This window comes from Parus major, chromosome 7 (genome assembly GCF_001522545.3).
Source record: "Parus major isolate Abel chromosome 7, Parus_major1.1, whole genome shotgun sequence".
Taxonomy (NCBI): Eukaryota; Metazoa; Chordata; class Aves; order Passeriformes; family Paridae; genus Parus; species Parus major.
The window spans coordinates 27185616-27203856 of NC_031776.1; the positions used below are offsets into that span (position 1 = coordinate 27185616).

At 40.7% G+C, this 18241-nt stretch overlaps 1 protein-coding gene across 1 annotated transcript in view; it reads right to left on the reverse strand.

Annotated features, from left to right (window-relative positions):
- ADCY5 (adenylate cyclase 5) overlaps nucleotides 1-18241 on the reverse strand; it is a 205587-nt gene that overhangs the window by 22369 nt on the left and 164977 nt on the right. The window contains exons 9-11 of the mRNA XM_015634704.3: nucleotides 8576-8598; nucleotides 3971-4115; nucleotides 2275-2372 (exon numbers count right to left, since the gene is read on the reverse strand). Coding sequence (XP_015490190.1) covers nucleotides 2275-2372; nucleotides 3971-4115; nucleotides 8576-8598 — 266 coding nt within the window. The remainder of the gene's footprint in view (nucleotides 1-2274; nucleotides 2373-3970; nucleotides 4116-8575; nucleotides 8599-18241) is intronic.

Consider the following 18241-nt stretch of genomic DNA (forward strand, 5'->3'; position numbering starts at 1 on the left):
GGGATGTCTGTGCAGCACCACTCTGCGCTCTGCCTCGTGCATGGGGTGGGAGCAACCACAGCCTAAGTGTAGTCAGGGATAACAGCCTTCTCTTGGCCAGCTTGAGAGGTTCCTGCTCCTCCCAGCTTTGAAGTACAAAGAGGATTCCAGGGCCAACTTTGTACTGTGAATTTTCATCTGTTTTACTCATGAAGATATTCAACACCAATTTCCTGGTGATTGGTCTTAGTGTGACAGGATAGGCCCCCTCCCAGGAGTCAGCCTTGTTCATAATCTAAAGGAAGTATTGTGATGTGACATTGAGGGCAACAACACCAAAGCCAGCTGGTCTCTGTGTTCTCTCATGACTAGTAAGATAATTGTACTTGCTAATTCACTGTTTGAGCCTTTTTTGAAATTCCTTAAAGCTATTCCTCTTTATCATAATAAATTGACACTGACATTCTGTCACTGGTTTCAAATTCTGATTCCATGGTGTGTCTTTCATGAAGATCTGATGGTGACATACACGCACCTGTGATTTCAGTTGGTGTTTAACTGCTACCTTCAATAAAAGACCAAAGCTATCCAATTGAAATATAAGCAAAAACAAAGCAAAAGGTAAAGGGAAGTGTATCTGACCTGCAGTTTACTCTTGAACCAAATCACCATCCAGACAGGCCAGGCTGACTAAGGACACTTCAGAACTTGCAGAAAAAAAACCCCAAATAAACAACCACCCTCCTTATGGGCAGCATAGAAGGAGACTGAACAGCACAACATTTACACCACACTGCCATAAGGGATCCTGTGTAATACAAAGGAGGCAGCCATATGGTTGCCACATATCAGAAATTGTCAAGTTGTCATTTAAATGTTAAACTGGGTTTTATGGAGACAGCGTAGTGGCTGCTTAGGGAGTTTGATGAGCAACACAAGGCTTGTAGAGGGCCTCTGCAGGTGTGAAGTTATGACAGCAATATCCAGAAATCCAAAGTGTAAGCCCCTGTTAAATTAGCTACTCTCAGAGAACATTTCTGGATGTAATTAACAATGCATTAATTGCTGGGAATTATCTAGTTCCAATTTTGAGCCTCTTTCAGCTTCAGTTGCAGTTTCCCCAAGCAGACCTGTCTGTTTACACAGTGCATTTGTCCTGATGTGATTTTGCTAATTCAGCCTTTCTATGAGCACTCCTGCCTGGGAGAGCGAACGACAAACATCAGACTATGTGTTATTTCTGTGCTCCTCCAAATATCTGATCTGAACACTACAAACCAGCCTCTACTCAAAAAAGATCTGTGGTGGGAACAGACATAGAAAACAGTTGTAATGGCATAAAATAGTGCCGGAGCTCTCTTTAGGGACAATTTTTTGTCTTCTTGTAAGGAAGATAAATTTGGAGAATTTTCAGAGCTTCTGTGATCTTATTCTTCAGTTTAAAAATGACTAACCCCAAATTTATTTCCAACACAGCATTGCTCAGTGAATGGCGTATTATTGCTACTAAACCAGAGCATAGGAAATACCCACATGCTGTAATTTTAAGTGACTTTTAAAGAACTCTTTGAGAAGAAGTCCCATTTCTGCAGAGCTCACTGCTGGAAAAGATTTAGTGGGTTGAGCTGTGCCTCGCAGAAAAAGCTGCAGACCACTGCAGTGGGCCAAGAGCACCGTGCCCCACAGCCCTGAGGAGCTTATATCATTCTTTCCTGGGGAAAGAAATTACTTCAACCCTTAAATCTGGAGTGAGCCACAAGTTCAGGCATGTGCAGCTCAACCCCCTCTCTACCTCTCTTCTTGTCCAGCTGCTCTGAGTCCAGAAGAATAAATGTATGAGAGATTATGCCTCATTTGCTAAGCAGACCCTGAGACCTCAGTGCTCTGAGCAATGAGGCTGTGATGTGTTTTCACCTCCCTGTCCCACTGCGTTAAGAGGACAGCCCAGCCTTGTGCTCTGAGTGTGTGCTGTGCCTTGGTAGGCAATTCTTCCTACTCAGTGATATTTGTTTTCACAGGCTTATAAATGTGCTGAACTGAATTTCCTAAGATGAAGGTAAATTATAAGAGAAATCACATCAAGAAAACAGAAATCCTCCCATGCCAGAGAGGAGGTTTTAATCTGCACTAGAAATGGTTGAAAACAATAAGCACCATGCATCACTTGAGCATGAATTATTTAAGGATTTTTCTCTTCCCCTTGTGTTCTGAATTTTCAAGAAAAAGAAACAAAGAAAAGTAGGCTGGAATATAGGAGGGGAGCAGATGGGAGCAAAGGGATGAAAGGGTACTCACTGTGGCACGATTATGATTTGAACAAAGCAGATGAAGAGGAAGACTAGGGAGGCACAAGCCACATAGGCTCCAAACCTGTCATCCACCTGCTTGGAGTACTGCAAAAAAACACAGTTATGTTAGTGGGAAATTTGGCTGGCTGCCTTGCTCCACAGAAACTTCTTACTTGGCTTTTGTCTAGGTCCTTGGAAAGCAGTGCTGGCAGGAAACAACATTCCCAACTCCCCTTCTCCCTCAGGCAATCTGTAAGGGCTTGAATGGGCCCATAGGCCAGGGAAGAAACCCACAGAGCTGGGTGAAGAGAGGATTCATCAACTGCCCCTTGCACGAGAGGAACAGAAATGGGTTAATTGAGACCAAGATTTTAGGTCACTGCCATCAGACCTGAACTTCTTCCATGGACAGTTTCCTCCAAGAGGGACAAATGCTGCTAGTGAGAAAACCTTGAATTTGGTGCAGATGACTTGACTTGTTCTAACGACAGAGCGAGGCTGCTGTGGTTTCACACAGTCACTCCTTCCTGCTTGTCAACGTATCGGCCACGTGGCAGCTGCATCTGATTCCCAAAGATGCTTTATTTAGCTTGAAGCTCGGTTCTCAATGTTTGAACCACAAAACAAAAGGTGCTCTGAAGAGGTGAGCTGCTAATTTCCCTGGCAGTTTTCAGCTATAAAATTGAGGAGGAGGAGTGGGATGGAAATTACATGCTCAAGCTTTTATCCAGTCCCACACTGATTCATTGAACAGCTGTAAATCCTGAAAAGCTCTGCTTTTGTAATAGGTAGTCATTCTTGTCAAAGAAAGACTGTTTCTAAATAAAATTATAAAATAATTAGTGCAAACTTATGAAGTTTTTTCCATTGAATAATGAGTTTAACCCAAAGACCACTCAAGCATCCTAAGGATCTGCTTGAATAAAAAAATTAAAGCAAAAAAAGATTACTTTCTTTGTGAAATTGCATCAATATTTCTTATGGTACCTTTAACAATGTCATCCAGGTACCATTAGACTAGAAAATTTAACTTTGCAGCCATCTAGAGCTGATGGTAGCCGATTGTTTCTACGATACAGTCACGGAAATGATCTTTGCCTTACAGCAATATCTGAAACCAAATCAGAAAGAAATCAACTTCTCATGAGCTTTAGATCTGTTACTCCTCTTTCTCACATTTGTGGGATAGAGAACTATTTATTGCTTAAAATGGGCTCCCAAGAATATCCAGAGTACAGACTGCATCCCAATGAACCCTAATAGTATCTGGGGCTCTTTGGGGGGGGCAAAGGCCAGGGAAAAGTCCCTCCAGAGGTGTTTCAGAGGTTAGGTAGGCTGAAGTGGGTCTCTCCAGTGATTTGAAGGAGATAAGGTGTGTGACTACAATCTCAGTTTAGAGTCTCAGAGAAACAATCTGGTTTATTCTGAATTCCCTTTACTGCTTATCACTGCATATTCATGTGTGTCTGATAGAAATGGCTTCATTTTCCTGGCCACTGCTCTCTTCAGATGACAATGATTTTTTCAGGACAAGTTATATTAAGGTTTCTATGAAGAAGCATGAATTTTTTAAGATCACAACCCCACCTCCAGCACCAAACCACAGCTTAAACCCTAGATATAAAAGCCTGACCTTCTGCAGGAGAATTAAAACTCTTAACAAGCCTGCCTGATGCACTGCAATGGTTTTAGGACAAGGTTACCTTTTTCTCCAAGTCAGGCTCCCTGAATGTTAAGAGGAATTTGCGCACGTGCTCAGAGCGTAACCGATCGATGCTTCTGGCGTCAATGGCCCGGCCCAGAAACTCGTCCACTTCATCCTCGGGGTTCATGCTCTCCTGGGTACTCCTGAGGATGTCATGAAAAGGGAGCATAAGAGCACAAGATAATTTCTGCCTCTGTACCGTGTGTTATCACTGCAGTGTATAATGAGCTGGAGGTTAATGGCATTTTGCTTATGGCAGCTTCAACTGGGAAAGGGACTGGGAGCAGAGAGGGGAGTGATAGCAGCTCTAGAGCTCAATGCCAGTCCTGAGTCATTATTACAAGCCTTCTATTTATTTGCCCTTTTTCTATACATCTGTTTCCTTGCACTCAGGTCTCATTTCCATCCCTCATTCTCTAAAATCACTGGGCAGCCTCCTTCCCCTTGTCCTCTGACTTATTCTTCCCTGCACTGCTGTAGCTGTTAATTCCTGCACTGAAAAAATTATTTATTCTTCCAGTTATATTTCTTCCTTTCTAATAACAATTTCTGTAAATATATATGAAAATTTCAAAACTTGAACAATTCTCCCTTTTTGAGAAAAAAATTGTCTACAGAACAAACATGTGGCCTGACTCTCCTTCACAGTTACTTATGAGCATAAAACATAAAACAGAAATAAAATTTTGTTTACAAGATATTTACTTAAGGAAAGGTTGCAAAAGAAAAAGGCAGCAGAAGAAAAAAATACAAATTAGATTCTGCTTTCTAAATACGTGAAACAAGATTATAATCTTTTGTATCACTGTTTTGCTGAATCTCTGCTATAGCTTCAAAAAAATGAAACGGATTTTGAAAAACTGTTGAGAAAAAATAACACTGTAAACTTAACTGTCCTGAGGATCAGGAAACCTGAAGCACCTCCCCAGATTCTAGTTATTTTTAAAATCTAACAGTTTTTTAATGACTTGATGCTGCCACTTTAATGGTCTGCCCTCAAACGAGCCATAGGCAGAAATTAAAAGCTAATCCTGAAGTGCTGTTTTTCTGCTCTGCTTGCATGATTGCTCAGGTTATCCCCAGGGTTTGCCAATAGTTATCCACTGAAATATGCCCCTCCCTTGCACTGGGGTATATTCCAGCACATAACTATTTCTGTGTGCAAACCCCATGGTGGCACAGCAACTTAGGGCTCATGTTGTGTGACCCTCAGTTTAGGCACTCTGGAGGAAAAATCCTGGGGTCTGACAAGCGTGATGAAAAGCTACTCTGCTTTATTTCCCTGGTTTCATTTGTACTGCACCAGAGCACACAACGCACTCTGTGTTGCAGCCAGCAGGCTCCCACAGGTAAGGCTGTGCTGGAAAGCAGCTTACAAACTAGAATGTGACTCTGTTTTAAAAGTTAAAGGTCTCTTTCCGAAAGGAAGGCTCTTTTAAAGCTTTCTGCAAAACTGGATCAGATTTTAGATGCCCTCTGTACCTCAATTCTTCTGTGCACCTCTTGGCAAGAGAAAAATAAATCAGGTCTATCTGCTTATTTCCATTCTGCCACTCCTTGGCCCAGGCAGTGAGTTCAGGTGCCTGCACCTCAGCTGGGCTATGACAACACATCAGTGGCATCTATTTAGTGGCCATACAGCAATTACAAGCCTAGTTTGTCTCAAGGTCTCTATTTTAGCCAGCCTTAGTATTTCAGAGGGGTTGAGGGAAAGAATTTTCTTATTTTTGGGCTCTAAAAGTTTTTTAGTTCCTAGAAATGCATATAATCAGAAAATAAAAGTTTTTTTTTTCCCTGTAAGGTCAGGACATTCAATTTACTTCCTCAGAGGAAGTACATCTGTTTTAGCATTCAAGGGGATGCTGCTTATTTTCATTCAGTCCTTGCAACGTCTTCTGGGCTCATAAAAATGAGCAAGGAAATCATTAGGCTTTTTATTTACAGAATGTCTTCCAAGATCCTGTGAGTTATGCACACACTTGGGTCATTCACATTTCCCCATTTCGTACCACGCACGGGAGATGCGATGCGCTTTCCACTGGGACCAAAGCAAAGGACTCAGCTCAGCATCTTGGCAAAGACAAATCAAATTTCAAGTTCCAGTCTGAAAATGCCACTCAGGAAGATGCAAAGTGAAGAACCTGCCTGCTTGGTCTCCACCTCAGCTGCCTGCAGGTTTATAATAGGTTGTTTTACTGCTCAGGGTGTTTCTAATACTACAGTAAGCTCCAAGGTAGTGTAGAAATCCCTTTGCTCATTCTAAGTTGCCTTGCTGGGACACTGGCAGTGGGCAGCCACCCTCACACTGCAGGGAAGCTCAGTCACCTCACACAGACTGAGCTGCTCAGGTGACTTTCACAGCCCATTGTACCCAAGCTAAATTACAGTACTGCAAGCTTGGGTACATTTGCATAAATGGAATTTTAAATTGGCATACAAAAGTTCCCTGTGCTAAGGAGTGCCCTGGAGGCAATACAAAAGTTCCTTGTGCTAAGGAGTGCCCTGGAGGCAGTGCCTGTAAGTCACAGCTAAGGTACTGCCATGGACTAAAGAAATTCATGTCAAAATGCCTTTTGATATATTGATAGTGTGGTTGGTGGGTGGGATGGTGTGGAAATGAGGATTTCAGGCTGCCATGAAGCTTCCCAAAACACATCCTAAAAGAAGTGCTGAGATTTCTTCAAATGCAGCCAACAGAAAATTGTGTCAAGGGACAGGAACAGCACAAACAGCGCTTGTAGCAACCTTTTCACTCTGCTTGTAAATGTGAACACTACCAATAATGCAGAGATGCTGCCTTCAGAGTGGTCCAAAAATGTGCTGCCGATTTAATTACTTTCTGCCAATGCAGTGTGACCACTGCCAAAACTACATGTATGCCATAATTTTAAATGCTTCATGCTTAGATTCATTAACTAAACCTGCACTCAGGCACTAAGGTTTGGTCCTGTTTTCAGGCATGTGTTGGTGCCCATGTCCTCCTCTGCTGCCAGACAAAAGTATTGACCCTCAGTATTTCTGCATGTGAACGAACTGCCGTAGTACTCAACATGGTTTAGGTATCTAATTTTAGCCATTCTCACCACGAACATACTCTTCTAGAGATTTATTTTTGCCAAATCTTTGTACTTGAGTTAAACAGATTTCTGGATAAAGAGAATCAGAGGCAAGTAGTAGCTTCTTTTGGTACTGAAACAGGAATTCAAAAATCCTGAAATCTGTATAATAAACTGGCACCTCTCTGAATGAGACAGCTCAGCTATTGGCTGTAACAGCCTAAGGAACCTTTCAAACTACAGGATGGAGACCAGAGCAACAGAGGAGGTGCTGTTCCTCAGCTTTGGGTGACTCTGCTGTAGACCAGCACTGAGGCAGCTGATTTTTCTGTTTTCTCCCAGAAACCATGAGGAAAAATACTATTTCATGAGGGATACTGAAAATTTACGTATTCCTATGAATTATTTTGTTGTAATCTGTTAGGTTTTTTTTTTCCCCCAAAGCATATCTAACATCAACTGAGTTCCTAGCATCCATGGATACAACAGGAAACTGTGGGACCAGTTAAATATCCCAGGGTGCACAGGGCTAAATGTTACAAAAATTCAGTTTGCAGGGAAGGGCAAGAGGAGGAGAAAATGACTCTAAATATTGCCATGTTCAAACTTATCACTTTCCTTTTCAACAGTTGTTCTCAGTGCTCAACAACCATAATGTGAATTTTCCCACAGCTGGATGCCTTGAGCCCACAGAGGAATTTACCTGTCCCAGCTCACAGAAATCCAATTCTCAGCAGCCTGAGAAACATGATAAGGAGCAACAGCAACATATTTTAGGCACCAGTCTCCTCTACTGTTGCCTAAGTCAGTCTAAGCAAGCTTATAATTAATTCCATTCAGTGGGACAGAATGTGAAATTATTCTAAACACCTTCAATACAGGAAATACTTCTGATATGTCCAATTGTAAAAGTTAAAAAGTGAATGTGTTTGGGTTTTTTCCTCCAAAGGCAATTTTTCAAAATACCACTCTCATTAAATTGTTATTTTAACAATTTCTCTAAATTTCCATAGGAAAAAAATGAAAATACTGCTAAAATTTGGCTATATTTTAGAGCACAAAACTTTGAATTTACTTTTTCAGACAAGCTATCATTTTTGAGTTTATTTTTATATGTAGAAATAAGTAATGTTCAATAATGAGTAATATAAAATATATGCAAATAAACTCAGAAACAATACAGGCATTTTAATACATACATAAACCTTTCTTACTGGAGATGTCCAACACTTTGGAGGAAGATTTTGTCCTGGGTTATTTTCAAAGAGTGGAGATTATTTGGGGCAAGAGGAAGTGCAGCAAAAGCATTTTAATTATAAAAACAAGTTAGAACCACCAAATAAATAAATGTTTTGAGGGCAGTGGCTGTTCTGAATGCACATCAGTCAATCCTGTGCCCTCAACTGGCTTTTCCTCCAGGGCAAACCTCTGGGGAGTCCAAGCATTATTTTTGGCTTCCGGGCATCAATTTTTGTCCTTTTTTAATATGAGAAAAAAATCCCAAACGTGTAAACATAAGAGTGTATGACAGAAGTAAATTTGCTTACTTGTCCTTGGGGTCCTCGAAACCCTGAAAGAAAGGAAAAGGGCACAAGGGTGAGCAAACAGGCTGACCTTGAGAGCACAAAGCATCCCGGGAACGCCATCTCCCAGGGGACTTCTCAGGGCGCTCATTTGTTAGGTGTGGATGGACGGCTTTTCCCACCCACAACAATATTTTGTGCAGCGGTGTCAGCGGGCAGACAGAGCAGCTTTGGAAAAACACATTCCTTCAGATATTAATTCATGGAAGTGCAGATAATGGAAATGTTTCAGCTGACTGCTGGCACACTTTATTTCAGGTGTCTTCTTTTTAGCAGTCACCATTACAAATGATACAATGGAAATTATACTGATATTATAACTGAGGAAGTATTTTACTTGAAACAAAACGCAGAACAATAACAGAAATCAACCTCTGTATTCAACAAAGCTGCATCTCTTTATGTCAGGGCTCAGCTAAGGGCAATGGATGTGTTTTTGGTTTTCATCTCTCCCAGGGGTCTCCCTGCTCCTTCCCTCATCACATGCACACACAGACCATGTTTCCTTGAGAAAGATTTCAGGAATTATTTGTAATACTTGCAATAGCCCAAATAGTCACAATTCTTTCAGAAGCACCTGAACTGATTAAGTGTAAGTATTTATGAGTTATCTATAGTTTTTTAATGGCTAGAAGGCCTTACACGAAATGTTATATGGAGGCATAAGTTTATATGTTTAACATTAACATACCTAACAGACCAAATTGCAACAAAATTGCCATTTTGCACAGGCTGAAACAAAATGTGCCCTCTGACATCTTGGCTTAAATTTAACTGTAGTCAAGAAAAGTTGTATATTTGACAAGTAGGGTCAAATACTCAAGCACAGAGTTTGTACCCTGTGTTCCAAAACATAAAACAAATGTAGCTGGGAGATATGTAGGATTGCTTTTGTTTTTCTCCCAGAGACTTCAGGCCAAAACTGCTTGGGGCACGTGAGGATTTTCCAGCTGCTGGACCTGCAGCAACAACCATTCTGGGGTCAGCATGCTGAAATCCATCCTGACTGAAAATCAAACGTCTTTGGGCAAAAGTCTTCCCACAGCTGCCTCATCCAACACCATCAGAAACATCAACACTGACCAGATACTAAACGAGAACAGATTTTGCCCTTGCAATGGCAAAAGGAATGCGGCCACATGGCAGAAGGAAAGCCAGCACAGTGTCCCTGAACAGCACCAGCTTTGCCAGAGGGAAAAAGTGAGGTCTGTCACTCAGATCAGCAGCCAGGACTGAGATTCACTGAGAGAGCAATTTCCATTTTTACCTTCTCTATTTCAGACTAAAACCACACTCCTAAACAGAAACCGCCACTTCAACTTAACCCATTGGAAATTCAGATCAAGGAAGCCTCTCAGTCCCATGCCACAACCACCAGCAGATCCAGTGGGAATAAGGAAGTAGTAATGTTGATTTAAAGTTAGCATGTCCAGTTATCCAAGCCAAAAAAGAAAAAAAAAAGAAAAAAAAAAAAAGAGTGAAATGATCATTCAGATTTTTGTTGTGTTTTTTTTCCTTCTTCTTTTGCCTAATTATTTTACAGTTGTCAGAAATATCTGATTGATTTATTTATTTATCCTCTAAGTAATCCTACAACACAGTGCCAAAGTAGAAAGCTCACTGATTAATCATGGAGACAAAATGCTCACTAATTTGTCTGGTGTCATAGTCACTTAGGCTGCAAAAAAAAAAAAACAAAAAAAAAAATCAACTGAAGATGAATAGCTACCAGCCAAGAAATAAGCAGAGGGAAGCGATGAGAAAACAGCCAGTACTTGCTTATTAGATAGACATCAAGGTCACATTTTCAAGCTTAGCCAGTTGGGAACTGGATGACTGACTGCAGTGGGAGAGTCCCCTAAAATGGTCTGATTTTCACAACCAGCTCTGTAACCTTCCATCCCACTGAATGCCTCAAACAAAACACAGATCTCCCACTCCTGCCTTAGAGATGTACAAGTTGGAGGACACAGGCTGACCAGGTCAAGTTACTAGAACACCTCAGCAAGCACATCTTCAAAAAATTCCCCAATATTTCAAGTGTGGAAAAATATTTAACTGGCCATTTATATGGGTGAACACTTAATCCACATGGAGTTTGATTCTTCCCTGCTTCTTTCCCTCAGAAAAACTGCTACAAGGGAAGTAATTAGAATAAAAGAGAATTAATTGATGTAGCTTTTCAATTGATGATACTAAATTGTGCTTGAAATTCTGGAAATTATTCTTGCTGGTAACTCAAATTAAATTGGTGTTTCAAAACTAAAGACCAAAAAAAATACATATTTCAGGTAAAGCTGAAAAGGAAAAGACTATCACATTTTCCTTACTGGATCTTCATTTAATGAGGCTAAATATTTAAGAGTGACTTGAACTTTAATTAGAGAGAATCAGCTTAAAATTAAATGTTGTAGGAACTTCTTTAAGTTAAGCAAATTAAATGATTCACTTCAAACACTCCCATTTCATACTAAAGATACTTCAAGCAGAAATGCCAAAAATGGAATTGTTATGGAGAAAAGTCTTTGGAAGTATTTTAGGAAAAAAATCCTTAAACACAGCTCCTTAAAAACTGGTCATTTATTACATGATATCTTTCTTATTTGCACTGAAAGACTTTGACAGGATATAGAGCAAATATACCTCTAGGATCTGGTGGTGACCAGTGATTTTCCTCTTTCTCCACTCAGGCATCCATGTATCAATCACTCACCAGGAAGCCTTTCAGGCAGAGGAGGTGATCGCATGCTCAGGGTCACACTGCCCTGATCCTTCCCAATCCCACGCTTCCCAATCCTGATTTGGATTGGGAAGGAAATTTCCCCCTGGGTTTTGGTTAATGTGCTTTCACCTCCCCCAGTCTCGTGGCCAGGCTCGGTTCATTGAAAACTCTGCACTTCAAATTATTTCCTTCCCTTTGCACAGGGTTTGAGCACTAACAACATATTGGTCTTTTTTTTCTTCTCCACAGCTGGCAAATGGTTTAGTATCTTCAGAAGTCAGGTGTTTTGTTCCATTTAAAGCCCTTGGCTCAGAGTAAGGCTGCTCCCATCAATTGCAATGGTCTGTGTTATACACAGGATAAACACACAACCAACCCTGCAGGAATAGAGTCTATATGGATTTTTCTTCATTCCTGCTCATAATCTGGTAGCCAAACTTCCAAACTCAAGCAGGAAAGAGAAACACAAGGCACTAAAGGCACTGTCCAGCACCCCTCATGCCATCTGTGTGTGTGTCCCACTGGGCTGGGCTCAGCTTGTTTGGTACTGCTGCACAGAGATATGCCAAAATTGGCTTTTCTGCACAAATGCATACAGAAATCTGAACCCCCAAGAAAAACAAAAAGGCTGGTAAAAATGGGGTGCCTGTCATTTAGGAGAGGATGTGTAAAGGGATAGGAAGAGAAACAAGCAATTCCTGGACATAAGAATATAAATCCTCTCTTGTCTGCTTATGGATTTGTACCCAATGAAACAATGCCAGTGGTTTTCTAGGACGCTATGAAGAAAAGGCTGGGAATTGTCAGCAGGGACGAAAATGGCAAAAGTGATGATGGCTACAAGAATCAGACAGACAGGAGTTCACAGGAGTTCAAGAATAGCTCCATAATCATGATGATAAAGTAGCCCTTGTCCAGGCCAGAATTTCTTTCCTCCAGAAGGGACTACAAGGCATGAGATAGGCCTTATCACAGTGCTGTACTAATGGACTGCTGCACGAAGGACCTCATGCAAATTTTATTCAGTCTCATTTTAAATATCCCTGATACTGGTGTTTTTCTCATTCCCCCAGGAAGCTGTATTACTCTGCCATCAGAATGCAAAAGCAAAGGTAATAGCATTTATTAATTGCTCTGAGACTAAGACAGTCCTCTCTTTGACTTTGGAAATATTAACCCAAACTCAGCTGAATCAACTCCCTTAAAGGCTCTGCTCTTTTGTCTTTTCTACAGGAGATTATTAAAAAAGCTGTATTTTTTTATGGCAGGTCAGGTGATTCAGAATCTATACTGACATCCTCAGTGGGAGTAGACATGCAGGAGGAAGAAAAAAAGGAATGTTATATTACTGCATCCATCCCTATGGCCCCTAAGGCTTACTACTTTATGGGGGATATTATATGAATATCTATTGTGCTAAAAGCTCATATGACTGCCATCTCTCTGCTTGACTTCTAAATTAGCTAAGCCCTTTTCTTTGAAGATTAGAACTGATTCCTTAAATAGTATGATAAAGTGTTTGTCAAAGATATGACAAGCTGACTGCAATACCATAACACTTCAAATCAAGAACAATTAGAAATAATAATTCTAACTTCTAGAACACTCGCTGGAATTATTACCATATCGTAAATATGCAAAGAAAAGTGGAATAGATTTTATATGCTTTTAACTTTTCATTTAACTCCAAAAATAAGACAGTAGAGGGGCTGATGAGCTTCATGACCTTCTTAATGGCAAAGTGTGTGGGAAGTATGAATTCCACCCTTAAAAACTTCGTTCTCAACTCCAGCAAAGATCTTAAAAGCAAAAATGACAAAGAAACTAATTTTTCTTGCCCTGTTCTCAGAAGAAAGTCAAAATAGAACTTACATGATGTTAAAGCAGAAATCAAAACAACTTTCAACTTAGGGACAAAATGAGCTTTGTAAGAGTTAAGGCCAACTTGCAGAGGTGCTTCCCAGAGACAGTGACCATGGAAAACAGAAAGGGAGAGTGACAGGTTGAGAGTGGATGTTGTTAAAAACAAACCTGTTTTGGCTCTACCACAAAACTAATTATTCACATCTATTTTCAGCACTGTTGTACCTTCTGCTTTGTCCCTGTGGTCAAAAAGACAAGGCTATGAAGATAGATGCTGTCAGGTGTAAATGTAGAAGCAAAACTGAAGGACTTCAAAGCACTCAAGCCAAAAATAACACAATTCCTGTTTCCAGAGTCCAGAAAGAATAAAGCCTGATAGGAAGGATATTTAACAAGCATCTAAGTGCAGAACAACAGACTGGCAGAAAACCAGTTTATGAAACAGATTAAATGATGAGTGTGTCTGCTATAGCTGGAACACAGACTAATGAGGTCTGAAAAGGAAAGCTGAAGTGCTCCATTTCTGCAGCCCACCCCACTTGATAAATAGACTTTCATTCCACGGCACTCATCACAGATGGTGAAACCCTCTGCTTTCTTCAACTCTAAAATGATTCTGTAGTCCTCAGCTGGCAGACCAGACCTGGCCAATACCATGAATTTATCTGGGCCATCAGATCTAAATCTAGAGATCATAAGAGGTTACTTTGGTTGATACAGGCTTTCTCTACCTTACTTTTAATTAACTTCTGTCTCTGAACTCACACCACTGAAAAGTGCAGGTTGCTCACACTTTCCAGTTTTCTGCGAACTCTGAATCCGAATTTCTCCAGTCCAAAGGTCACATTTTCAAGTGAAATGGTTTCTGGTTCTGTGCCTCATTTGTGAACAGTTTTTAGAACTTGCAAAGCAGACATAAAAATAAGCAGTCCTAGAAATGCTCTCAATCAGTTCCTGGCTCCATAATCTCTGCCCTTCCATGTCTATGCTCCAAATGATGATAAACACAACAAACTTCTCCAGAAACTACTGTTAGCCTTCTAATCAGATGCAGACAGACTGGATCCAAGCCTAACCAGCCTTAATTGAAATTGCCCACTGGTGCCGGGCAGAGCTGCTCACCCTCTCTGAAACCCAGACCCAAATCTGCTGACCTGCATTAAGGCTTACTGTCTGCTTGAGGAAACTTTGGAAATCATTCTGGTAAGTGCCACAAATCCACCTGTGCAATGCTTCCATGAACATCAGAGGAAATGTTTCTGTGAATAAAAGGGAGTTATATCTTTATTTCTGCAGGCTAAATTTAGTCTCCACTCAAAACCAGTCTGACACATTTTAGTACCGTCTTAATCCAAATGACCTTTCCCCGTATAAGTAAAATTTACTCTAGAAAAGGGTATGAAATGGTGGAAAAATTATCAGTGCAAGGTTTCTAAGCCAATATCAAACTCTATCTTAAAAAGAGGGATTCTTATCCCTCTTTTAAATAAGTAATCAAGGATGACTGCAAGTCCTGATCAACTAGAATAAAAGTTAGGCTAGCAGATGAGGATACAAAACAGCGTAAAGCCTCTGACAATTTGAGCAAAGTACACTGTACTCCAGTTCACTTATATGAGATCCCATGGATCATGTGAATCAGGCAAACCCTTTTTCCAGGTGAGCACCAAGGAAATTACACAGTATTACTGCTGGATGGGATTCCTCCCCTTGCTGTTTGAGAGCTATCAACACCAAACTGGCTCAATAAAACCCAGACTAGACTAACATTTTCCTCCCAGATCTACAGCAATACATGGAGATTACAGCAGAAAGGATTTTGAGAGTTTCTCCCTGCTTGATTACGAGTTAGATTACTACAATAGCAGTGAAAAAATATTGGGTCAAATTCTTCTCCATTGGGAGCCTGTGTCCAGCTTTGCTGACGTCAGTGTTGCAATTACTAGATTTAGCAGATGATTGCTGGAAAAGAGGATAATGATGACCTGCAGTTAAATGAAACCTTTCGAAGGAGGATGAACCCTTGGTGCCTGATTCATGGACTCAAATCCAATTCTCTTTGACAGAGCTTACTGGGGAAAACTTGTCTGTGGAGCTTTTATTTTCAATTTTAATTGTTTCTGATATTTAAGAGGTAGAATTGGCACAGAACCAGCTATGGCATCTGTTCCTCTGAGGCACCTGTTACCCAATTTTGATCTCCAAGTAACAAGATCTATTGTAAGGGCAACTTGTAGACATAAAGAGAGGAAATGAGCTGTATTTACAATACAAAATGCAAAGAACTGTTTGATTTAGGACAGGGGGAACAAGACAAAGAAGTATTTTATCACTGAATGACCCTGCTTGTAGATGAGTGTTATTTCATTAGAAAACAAACACCAAGCAATCAAATATCATGTGCAGATGTGCAGAGCTCTGAGCAGCAGCACAAGGAATCAGGCAGCACCTACCTGAAAGAGCTTGTTCTTTATCATGCCAGCCATATCCAGGATGCATTTTTATAACCTTGTCTCATATCTTTAACATCTGCATGTAGTAATATTTCCTACACATATATAATCTCTATTTGATTTTATGTCAGTTTTTACTTTGTAGCTAACATCGACTTCATACACAATTTCACTACAAATTAAATGGTTCATTAGCTGTTCTCAGCCTCATGACAGAAGCACGGTCAGACTGAAACCAGCATTGCAATCTTCAGGGCTTCCTCTTTCTAAACTTCCTAATGTTTAACCTTTCCAGCAGCTGGAAAATGAAAAGAAATCTGCCAGGCTTGTACACAGCACTCAGTAATCCCGTTAACCACTCTGCTTATATTTGACTGTGACAACTCAGAGGAACCTGCTTCTGAAGCAAACCTTCCCCAAAGCATGTACCAGTGAAACAAGATAAGCTGTCATACCAGCCAGTGTAAAACACCTATGATGGCCTTAAGATCCAAAATAGCAAGACTTCCTACAAATGATTAGAACTCATGACACAATGCCTTTTTTTTTGTTTTGGAAGCCAGCATGAGGCTGTGTCAAGTCTGGTTATAAGACCTCAGAAATGTCCAGCATATTCTGAGCAGCAGTCCTGATGTGAGGAGGCCACCATGGTACTGTTGTACAGGAAACTGAAGGAGCATTTTGGGACGTAATGTCTGACATGACAAGTTGTGGATGCCCCTGCCCTGGAATTATTTAAGGCCAGGTTGAACAGAGCTCTGAGAAAGCTGTCTAGGGAAAGGTGTCCCTGTCTACAACAGAGGGGTTGGAATGGGATGATTTTTAATGTCTCTTTCAACCCAGGCCATTCTTTGATTCCCTGATTAATAAAACCTCAAGATGAGTGCTGGGCTCAGCGAAGGCACTCCCTCTTACCAATGAAATGCCCAGTGCTCAGTGGGAGCAAGAATAACCATTGGGCTGGAAACCACCAAGTAGGGAACAAACTTGACCAGGGAATCAGAGATGTGCAGAGACTCTAGGTTATAATCTTCAACCACAGAGAGCATAACTGTAAAGGAGAGAAAAACTGTCTTCTGTCTACTGTGAATAGCTCATGCAGCACCATGGCTTCAAACTGAAGTCAGGACATGTGAAGTAAAACATTACAAAAAATCACAAAACTGTTGAAGGAATGCCCAGCAAGACTGTGGGTTTTCCATTCTTTCAGGTCTTTAAATAAGGGCTAGACAAGTATCTGTCAGCAATGCTGGGGGTATAGCTGGCTCCTGTACAAAGGGGGGAGATTGATGGCATGAAGCTCCATGCAGCCTAGACTGGAAACTTTATAAAATCTTTACAGGTATCTCATATTATTCATATAATATTTATTCCCTATATATTCTCCTAATAGGGTCTTGTCTAACCCTCAACAGGTCTTTTTAACCTTATTGTTTTGATATTTGCAAAGGATTTTGTGATTTTCCAGACTGAAAAGCCCTGAATAAAGTAATTAAGATTCATACAGGAAAGTCAGGGATTTCAGAAGCTTCTTATACAGCCTGTTCCTTGCACCCAGTTTTTTTTTTTAAACTTAGACCCTCCTTTCAGCAAATTAGGATGATTATTTTTAAACCTGCCCTTTACAGTCATGGAGAATGATTTATCATTATTTTTTGTCCTTATAAACGTTCCTGTATTTGAAGACTTTTGTTTTTAATCAGTCTTCTCCCTTCTAGGCTGGAGCAAACACAGTATTTCAACATATTCAGAGGACACACTATTGAAACTCTGCTAATTTGTAATTTTGTCCACTAGATTATCTCAAACTCATCCACATTCTGCTAATTTATTGTAATCCCAAATGGGATGTGCTTTTCTGGATACAAACTTAATAATGTTGAGCAGAGTAAAAGATGCAAGAGAATAATTTGTCATCTAGAACAGCCCTGTAATTTTGGAAAGAATCAACATTTGCCTTTTTATTGCTGTTTACAGCAAACCTCTTTCAGCTTACAGTCAACTACAATCCCCAAATTGGTTTTTCTTTAATAGCAGTTTTGTTTTGCTGATGAAAACTGAGATATGAGTATTATTTCCAGAAGTCTAAAATTCATCAATATTTATAAAAGACCTCTGAAATATATACTGAGAAAAACAAAGTATTTCTCAGTGGTGTATAAATATTGTTATAGCTATAAATATACCTTTACTCTCAAATGCTTTCAAGTCCACTTATTTTTGACCATTTTGCAATTACAAACTGGACTAGTGGGGAAGACAAGGCTGGTGAGTGGGGACTTGGGGGAATGAGCGGCACCAAAGTCTCCATTTCCAGAGAGATATGCTGGTCCAAGACTGATTGCTTTTGTTTAGGAAACGAGCAGATGAGCTGTAAAAAGCCACACAAATAGCAAGCAGCTGTGCTGTTCTGCCAGGCTCTCCTCCTGCTCCGTGCACAGCCACCGAGATGATGCTGTGCAGGCTGCTCTGCCCACCCGCGGCTGCTCCGTGCCCGCAGGACCGGCCCTGCAGCAACCCGGGCTCCCAGGGGCAGGGCTCCAGCAGAGGCTGCCAGCCAGAGCAGGGCTCCAGCCAGAGCAGGGCTCCAGC